Source organism: Notothenia coriiceps, unplaced genomic scaffold (genome assembly GCF_000735185.1).
Source record: "Notothenia coriiceps isolate Sejong01 unplaced genomic scaffold, NC01 NC01_scaffold00024667, whole genome shotgun sequence".
In the NCBI taxonomy this organism is placed as follows: Eukaryota; Metazoa; Chordata; class Actinopteri; order Perciformes; family Nototheniidae; genus Notothenia; species Notothenia coriiceps.
Window position 1 is genome coordinate 8,954,720 of NW_011357368.1, and position 9,982 is coordinate 8,964,701.

Consider the following 9,982-nt stretch of genomic DNA (forward strand, 5'->3'; position numbering starts at 1 on the left):
TAATTAATGTACTGGATGCATTCAAAAGTGCTGAATAAATGTTTTATGGACCCATAATAGTGATTATTATTTAAGTTAAGTTAAGTCTTTTTCCATAATCAGGTAGCTGAACAACATTGGTAAAAAATGTATACATTATATATATATATATTTCTATTAATCATTTTCGGCCTTTTGGCATTCGGTTTTCGGCCAACTGTTTCCTATTTTCGGTATCGGCCAAAAATTTCCCATTCGGTGCACCCCTAATTATAATAATGGGACTATGAGCTGGACAGCACTTTCTCAAGTAGGTGTTCAACCTTTGATAAATATCTCATTCCATTGTTTACTAATCTGTTAAACTTTATTTGATAATGTATTGTTGAACAAGTGAAAAACACCTGTCACAAAAGGGCTCAAGCCATTCATATAGATTGTGTTTAACATTCTCATTCAGACTTGAAACAATGAATAAATGACCAAAATGATGTTGATTTACTGTAGATTGGATACATAAAGCAGGGGTTGAATTCTAAGGGACACTGACTGGTTCTTGACAAAACACACCGCAGCCATTTCTCAGGAAGGAATGCATTATTTCTCAAAGTGAACGGGACGGAAGGCGGAGGATGTGTGTTTGCTTGTCAGATAGAACAAAGTAGAAGACCCATCTACACCGCGCAGGGGTCTCCAGGGGGAACAGCTGTTTTCCCTGGGACTCTGGCTGCTTCTTCCCCACCTGACACCGCATGTCAGCCCTGACTTTGGTGTTCATGGGTGGATGGATGGCTCCTGCACTAAGATCCCCAGAGGTCCCTGGGTCAGTGAAGCACAGCTCAGCTCACTTCCTCTAGTGGAGGTGCCAGAGCTCCACCTGCTCATGTTAATCCATCCCGGGAATTAAATACACCCCCCTACTACAACTAAATACTCACTCACACACACCCACCTCCCATTACCCCGCTGTCCCACCAGATTGGGGGAGGGGGGACAGCAGGATGTGAGACCAGCTGGTCATCAGCTCAGACAAAGAAACCTGCTGAATGTGCCCTTGCATCAAAAAGAAACTCACATTTCTCACATTGCTGTTTTTTCATAGCCTTACCAACTCTGTATAACTTTTCAAGTGCTATGACACGAAAAACCTCAAGTCTGATTAAAAAAGTCATAACAAGAATTCTACTTCTGTTCAACCCAATACTGTAGAGATCCTATAGGCTTAGAGACATGAAAACAAATGATTCACACAACAAATCAAACTGTGGAACCATTCACGTGTAAACAATAGGACTGGCTTGACCAGAGCAGGAAAGAGAGCAGAGAGGAGTGAGAAAGAGCTGCGCTACAGGAATGATGTGGTCTTTCCGCAGAGACGCCAGTGGCAGGTGTAATTGATCTTTGGTCTTAGCCTAGTTCAGCAAGGTTGTTGGGGAAAGACAAACCAGGGCTCTGTCTGTACATCCAACTGGAAACTGAGGGGAGTGACACCGACCGCAGAATTCACTAGCACAATGTAAAGACTGCAGTGTGAAGTGAATGTCCTAGATTTGTTAACCCAACTTCCCTCACGGAGAACCAAACTTGAAAGCCCAGTGAGGCTGGATGTCTTCACATATTCAAAAGGAATAGAAAAGTAGATACCATTCATTCTAACATAGCCATTTTGGATTATCCTTAAGATCACAATAGAGACTTATACAACAAAGACACATCAAATAAAAAAGATGACTACTGAAGCTTAAAAAAAACAATGGTGGGCCGATTCACTTTCAGTGAAGGGGCATCATTTGAGTTTATCTTGACTGCGGGCTGAACATACAACAGGGAGAAAAGCAAGACTTTTATCTGTGCAGTTTTGTGCACGAAAAGAGGCCCAAATGGCAGATAAGCAGATCCCAGAGGAAGCGTACACTGAGACACACTGGCGTGTATGAAGGGGGGGTCACAACTGAGGTGCTGAGGGGCATTTTCACAGCTGAGTGAAGCCTTAATCTGCCCTTAGCCACCGATCTATTAGCACACAGAGGGAGGGTACTGGTGACAGCTGAGGATTACAAATATTGCCTAGTCATCCTTACTAATTATCATATAAAGCCTTATAACAACAAAATATCTACAAAATCGTATTTTCTCCAACTACTTGTGTAACTATGGCATTAGTTGCCGATAGCGCCGGTAACACATTTTTCTCATAGCCCATTTGCAACAGTTCTTATATTGATACAGGAACTGTAACATATCATCAGTGTATCTGCAAGATCCTATTAGGCAATAATACTGGGAGCAACATGCATAGAACCTGTTTTGCAAATCTAATGGAGACACACCCATCAGGGATATGTTCCCTATTTCAACAATGGAAAACCAAAATAAGGCATTTTTTAGGCTGCTGTCTACTGCACCTGCAGAACACCTGGCCCCTCTGAATAGGGTCCTACTTGTGCTTTTGAGCAGGTGCAACTGACCTAAAACAAATCCTAAAAGTGAACATTTCAGTCGATATGCTTGCAGACTTAATGTACGCCTGGTCAAGGGCAGTGCACAAAAGGAACACAAAGAGCCATGACATTGGATATGAGGGAGGGGGGTCAATCAGACATGTGAATGGACTTCTTTGTAACCTGTCATGGGACTTGAGAATGGCCAAAAAGATAATTCCCTCTTCCTCAACATGATCTTTGAGGCACAGCTAGTTTGCCAGAGCAGCGAAGAGACATTTAGATGGCTTTATTGCAAACTTCCCAGCTGAAGAGTCACACAGAACCGTATAGGAAAATGTGAATTGTGGGACATGTACTTTTAACCAGACTATCACAAGCAATTTGTCAATAATTGACAGAATAGGTTGAGCAACCAAGAGATTCACCCGTGACATTGACGTGTGCCAAGTTAAATAACAAAAATGTAATTATAAAGTCATTCATTTTTTCTCAATGTTCACTAAGGTGTAACTTGCAAAGTAAATGTCCGAGTAGCAAAACTGAAACCTGCTACCTGAGAATTTTTTGCAATGAGTAAACAGAGCTGTGACCAGCATTAAGGGCTAAGGATATACAGGCCTTTGGGGAATTCCCGACCTGCTGCTTAATTAAAAAAGGCTTCTCTAAACTAATTTCATACAGAAAGGTCATAATAAATGCTACTATTTAAGTAGTATAATCCCAGCTTGGATAGAATCTGGCCCGAAAATCAATCAGACCCACACATCATTCTTTCATTTCGTCTTTTACAAAGCATGTGGCAAATGGAGACATTGTTACAGCAGAGAGCATTATCTAAGATTGGTGGGCAGTGAGGTGGGGGTGAGTCACAACAAACTTAAGAAACTGTCAGGGCGTCTAAATCTCCATCTGTTCACTTCGTTAAACCCCCTCAATACGAGACCTATCCACCTCTAGCTGCACCATAAAAAATACCTATACACATCACAATTGCTTTAATGGTCTTATCAATATAAAACATATTACCAGTTCCCTGTGTTTAAAAGCATCTTAATGGCTGTATTGATTTTGCTTGTGTATAAAATGTTACTGTATACATAACATCCCCTGCTTGGCAGCCCGGTAAGCTTGTGACTGTGTACCAGGGCAGTTTGTAGCCCCCCTATAAAAGAAGTGAGTCTGCGAAGGTGTCCCCTCTGAGCCGATTATTCTTTATCTATGGCATATGTTGCACATGCTGGTTGCATGCCGCAATGCGTCCACACGGTGCTCATTCAAATACATACAAAAAAACTGTATAACACAAGATGTTAAGACTGAAATTGAAAAATAGACTGACGAAGCCAAAGACTCATCTTTGACCTGAATACCCAGTGACAAGAAAAGACACAAAAGCATAAAGGCATTCAGACCCATACTCACTTATGAGCTCATTATGTATCATACAGTCAGTGCCCTTGTTCCTAACCCTGTATGGGCCTGACCTCTCACACGGCTCCTTCGCTGAAGCCCCACTGACTCCGAGGACCCGAGAGAGCCCGTATGCTTTATGTCTGCACGCTACGCATTCACTGCAGCCAAACGAGACATTGTGTCAGCCCGCATTTATGTCTCCTGGTTGAAGCCAGCATCACACAGAGACTGTGTCGGTTAGCTTAGCAGTCTGCGCCAGAATATCTGGGTGTATCCGTCACTCAGCAGGATTTCAGGGGCCATGCTCCAGGTACAATGTGAATATCTGACACAGTTGAACTAAGTGGAGGAAACAGACTGTCTGTCCGCAGGTAAGCCTCATCAGGCAAAGCTTTTGTGCTGTAACTACACTTAAATATCCTGCAGCTACTGTATGTGTGTCTTCTTCATGAGTGGCTCCCTGGCATCTGTGAACAAATTGTTCATGCAAGAGCCAAGTTTGGGTCCAAAGAGAAGTTATACACACACATTTTATAAAAAGAAATAGCAGCAAGAGCTGATCTAAAACAAGTATTCTTACGTCAAAGCCTGGGGATGCTAGAAAAATAAGTTATATTGTTCCAAGAAAGAAACAGGTGGTCCTGTCAACACTTCATCCTCTGTTGACCTTGACTTGTTAACAGAGGATGAACATTAGTGAACAAACCACTTGCCCCTTCGCCCCTAAGTAAAAGCCAAGAAACATGAGACTGACAACGTCTACTACTGATCAGTGTATTCATTCAAACTCCCAGCTCCATCACAATCACAGCCAGAGACATGTCTCAATAATAAACAATTGCTGAACTGAATAAAACAGGGAGAAAGTTGACCGAGAAAGTGCTTTGTCCACCATCTCTGGAGAGAGCTATGGAAAGAAAGACCTACAACAATTCTGCTACCCTAAAAATAAACTCTCTGGATGCACAGAGAGAACTTTTTCAGTTCTCATTTTTCAAACAGTGGGTGTGTGGGTGGGGAAACCGTTTCAATTCATTCCACGCATGCCTTCCCACACTGCATACAACCCACTGTCCAGTGATGCCATTACTAGGCAACATGTTGTGTGCCAGCTGTTTTGGTCAGGGTCAGTCCCTCTGGACATGCAGCATACCCAACCTTTAGCCAAAGAACAATTCTCTTCGACTAACTAAAACATCCTATCGTGCCTTGTCCATTCATCTTTACACAACTTACTAAGTATTATTGGGGAAAAACACCCCCATGCAAAGATGAACTGGATTACCTAGTTGTATGATTCAAGATTCAAGTTTATATTGTAACTGTTGGATACGTTATGGCTCTTGATTATTCATTGATGTCACAAGACTGCACAAGACTGCAATGGCCAAACATATTCGAAGGAGGCAAAGAAAGAAGTATGCTACCTTTGATGAGAAGGAATTACATGAGCAGGTTATATCATGCAAGGTATTTCACCTTGGGTACACTTTTCTAATTAAATATGTGGATTAAACACATTGAAATATGTGCAATTGTTTAGTGCTGTAGAATGAATTTGACAGAACCAGGGTATCATGCACAAGGAGACACTATAGCCAGCTTGGCTCAGGGGAATGATGCACATTGCTGAATGACACAGAGGGTACATTTTGGACTGTTAGCCATGCATACCTTTGGTAGCTCTTTGAGTTGGTTGGCATCGAGGAGAAGCTCCTCCAGGCTGCGACTGTAGCGGAATACCTCATCGGGGACTGTCTGCAAGTTGCAATGCCGCTTGTCCACCGACTCGACGTGGCGGTTGCAACGCCACAGGGGGATACACTTCAGCATGTCCGGCCGCCGGGGGGATTTGGTTGCCGGTGCTAATGAAATCTCCGCATCGGAGGATGAAGGTCGGCGGGATATTTTTTGCGTGTAGACTCACTCAATGTCAAAACACTCACGGTGTTCCCACGACGATCCCCAACAAGAGGCCGAAATCCACTTAGAGACACCAAAATAATCCCTTCGACCTGTTAGTGATATTCCCAGTTTCAGTTCAACTATGTTTGTCAGGTTTGTCCTCGTGTCATCCACACCGGAATGAAAGATAAACACAAATAAAAACTCCCGCTTGCCTTCAGTTTTTCCTCACTTCTTGCAGTCACTTCTTCACAGAGGGGAGTAACGTTAGCTTGTTTTGCTACCACCACATCCCTGAATGAGACCAAAGCAGTGCCTTGGCTAGCTGAAAAACAAGCAAACGAACCAGTTATACTTAAGTGTTGCTTCAAGTATCCTAGTCATGAGTGGTAGCTGATAAAAAAAAAACACTTGACTTAGGTTTCAAATAAATGACTACCATGAAACAGCTAACATAACCAACGGAGCGAGTCAACAGAGATTAACCCGAGTGTGGCTGCGCAAGGATGTGCTCGTTCTCGGCGGCTGTGTTGTTAGCATGCTAGTTACAGTTAGCTAACATCGGCTAGTAGCTCTCTAAACGCCTTTGTGCCTAGCTGCCGATAGCTCACTAATATAAGTATAACGAACGTTACGGAAAACACCCTATTAACCGGCCAAAGAGTGAAGTGGCAACATGCCAGTAGACGTACAATAAACTGCCTGGTGTTGTTTTAATGCGACGTAGTTACAGCCAGGAGCTTCAGCAACAGCCGCGCATCACTCCCCTTGTTGCGCTGAGGCAGGCCGGTTTGTCCTGTGGGGGGCTGGGCCGAGTTTGAGTTGGAGTACAGGCCACTACTACTGGCGGCTGGGCAGCAGTTCCGTTACTGTACAACGACATCTAGCGTTGGATGACAGTTGGCTTAAATGTATACACAACACAGTACTATCATATTGTTTAATGAAAAAACCAGGCCATAATAAAGTACTATTAAAATATGACTGCCTATCATTTAATGTCCTCGAGTTTGTTACATGTCTTCAACGGTTGCTTTATTCTTGCTACATGACTAGAAATGGCAGGACTTTCCAGTTGTGTGCAATGCAGGGAGACAGTGTACATTACTGTGTCCGAAACAGGGAATAGCTCTACCAAAATGTGTAACCAGGTCCATGGTCTTTGAGGACAGACGTGAACAAAACCATGCATATAGCCGATGATTTGATTTGTTGAACACAGAAGTCAAACATCCATCTACAAGCTATTCACCCTTCACTGAGTAGCAAGTAGGTGACAATCTCAAATGATGCTATTGTAAAGAGATGCCGGGCTAAACAAACTTGGCAAATATGAACTTACCTACTCAAGTGACATGATAACAATGCATCCGAGACAATACAAACTCATTACCGGTGAAGCAGGTTAAAAAATAAAACCTACGGCAACTAAGAGGTGAATAATATGCAGTTGTCAAATAGTCCCAAAAATGTCAGAAATCTAGAAGACTGTCTTAGCTGATCGTTTTTGAATGATCATTAAGTAAATATGTATCTATTCAAAGTCTGGGAAGTGTTATATTACTATTTCAGAAGTTGTTCACCACCTGTACTAACCACAAACGCAGTGGCATTTGAGAATGACCAATACCCGATTGGACTATAAATGCGCATGCATAAGTAAAAGTACATGTTTTTACTTTTTAAATATGTTCTACAATCAGTCACAACTAATTATCTCAAAACAAAGGATTCTTTATTCATTAACAAAATAAAAACTGCATCACACTTTCTTAGGAACAAACAATAGCCTTTAATCATAGAAAGGATGTGTTAACTTGTCCCAGAAAATTAATGAACGGAAAATGTAAATGAGCGAAAGCAGGGAAAATGAACATGTTACAAGTTTGGACTACAAAAAATTGAAACTTGCATTAAAAAAAAGGGAGTTTCCACAATCAACAAAGCAAAATCTGACATGTAAATATTTTTCTATGAATCCCCCCCCAAATGGGGCATTTAACATTAATATCAACAGCAATTTTAAAAAACAAATAAAAAAAAACATAATTACAAGTTTCAGTGGTCCGCATCTCTAGCTGCAGAGACTGACATGAGTTTAGGGGACAGGTATGGGGGTGGGTGCTGGTGAACCATTACAAACACTTTTACGCAGAGAGATCACTACTGTTGAAACGGTCTTGGTCATACACCTCTGCGACAACTTTGCGACCTCCGAACCAGCGGTCATTGAGGGCCTGGATGGCTTTGTTCATCTCTGAGGCCATGGAAAACTCTACAAAAATTTTGACAATGATATCTGCATCCTCCTCTTCTCCTTGCTTCTCCTGGTATATGATGACTCTGTTGACGGCGCCAAACTTCCCGCACTCTTCGGTCACCTCCCCCTCCAGGTCGTCGTCGATGTCCTCAGGTCCAACCATATTTCGGAGCACCATAACCGTAGACTAGAAAGGAGCAACGCAATAATTTTACAAGTAAAAAGTATTTGCTACTGAAATGTCTTTTAAAGGCTCTTCTTTCACCACATACGACCAAAGCTTACCTCTGATTTTCTAAGCAGTTTCTGCATCACCATGTGTCTGGCACTGCTGCCCGAGATGCTCATGTGTTCTTGGTCACTCAACATCTCCTGCCCTGTACCGTCCTGCAGCATCTCCTCTTTCTCTTTCTCTTCTTTCCTCTCTTGTTGGTTGGAGCCTCCAGCTTGATTGGAAAGGACTGGCGGTGAAGCGAGCACTGGGTTCACAAGACCAACCTGGGGGAGCACTGGTAAGGGTGGACGCACTGGAGTCACACCTGTTAGGGAAATGCAGATATGCATTCAGTGACATCACATATAAATAAAACTAGAGAAGTTATCATTTACAGAACATGTGCTAACTTTCTATCCGAACCATTCTCTTAATGGGTTGTAACTTAAAACCATATCAGTAAGCTAGGATAAAAACTATCCTATATGATTCCATCTCCTACGATGAATCGCAGGTGAGTTTTGAAATCGCAATAAGTCTCATGTCAAATGGATGCGATACGTTGCCAACGATACATTTGAAACACCAGGCGATGCGATATGATACGATACGATTCACCCCTGTTGCGATACAGTTCGATACGATTTGATTCAACATTATGCGATTCGGGGCGATACGATTCAACACGATGCAAAAATAATGATACTTCAATATGGTACGACAGAGGATTTTTGTTTTATTCCTCATATGCAGCAAATCATAAATTAACAAAAAAGTGCTTTACATATTTGGTTCTCTCTATAGTACTGCACATCCCATCATGCCGTTTCTTTTTTACCTTAAAAAACTCTCCAGAGTACAGTATAATTGTATAACACCTCACAGTTAAACAATTTAAGAATGCATTGCTCATGATTAACAATGTGCAAATAACAACTACCATAGTGCAATGCCCATACAGCTGCCAGCCTGATGTGCTTAACACTCATTCATTACTCACTCACCAGTGAGCAGAGGTCTCTATATGAACAATAGAAAGTACTAATAACCTTTCACAAACAGGTATTTCATAACTGCTTACAGTAGGGAAGACATTTAAACTATTATTGGAAGTCACAGTATGCTGTAAACTAAACACCACTCTCTGACAGAAAACCTCAGTGATTTAACTCATGTCTTACTTTCAGGTTTTTCTTTTCAGCCGCAGACCCCATGTCGCCTCTTTATGTGTGCGTCGCTAAGTTCCTCGTACTACTTGTGTACTTTAAAGCGGCACGGCATTGTTTACAATTTGCGAGCGATTTTTCAAGCTGACCGTCTTTCTTGAAAAATCCAAAGTGTTGCCAAACGTTTGATTTGTAGGTATATTTATGTGCGCTGTGTTTCTCTTTCTCTTCGACTTCCATGTGTGTTGATAACTGAGACTCTCGGCCTCCGTAGTGGCGAAGCAAAGATCAAAGATCGTCTCTGCGGAGTGCTGACAGGATATTATACGAAGTAATCGTTTTTTTACAGATGCAAAGACGCTACAATCGATGCATCGCGAGTTCAACCCAAACTGTAGCCGATGTGCACTCGCATCGAGAACGTTTATGCCGGTGCACCGATACGAATCGGTGAATCTTAACATCTCTAGTGTGTGTGTGTGTGTGTGGCTGGCTTACGGGGCTTTCACTGAGCGCAAACTCCTGAGTGTGAGAGAGAATGTGTGTGTGTGTGTTTGTATTAAAGGGTTTTCCTTCATCCTGTGTGTGTTTGTCTACAAAG

At 42.2% G+C, this 9,982-nt stretch overlaps 1 protein-coding gene and 1 long non-coding RNA gene across 6 annotated transcripts in view; both read right to left on the reverse strand.

The window, feature by feature from the left end:
• LOC104955351 (uncharacterized) overlaps nt 1-6,523 on the reverse strand; it is an 18,525-nt gene extending 12,002 nt beyond the window's left edge. The window contains exon 1 of the long non-coding RNA XR_799453.1: nt 5,511-6,523. This is a non-coding gene — a long non-coding RNA (uncharacterized lncRNA). The remainder of the gene's footprint in view (nt 1-5,510) is intronic.
• Nucleotides 6,524-7,457: 934 nt separating this feature from the next.
• The window catches only part of puf60b (poly-U binding splicing factor b), a 13,878-nt gene continuing 11,353 nt past the window's right edge, over nt 7,458-9,982 (reverse strand). For all 5 annotated transcript variants that reach the window (XM_010782682.1, XM_010782681.1, XM_010782679.1 and 2 more), the window contains 2 exons: nt 8,287-8,540; nt 7,458-8,188 (listed from right to left, as the gene is read on the reverse strand). In XM_010782682.1, the coding sequence (XP_010780984.1) occupies nt 7,889-8,188; nt 8,287-8,540 (554 nt within the window). In that variant the 3' untranslated portion in view covers nt 7,458-7,888. The remainder of the gene's footprint in view (nt 8,189-8,286; nt 8,541-9,982) is intronic.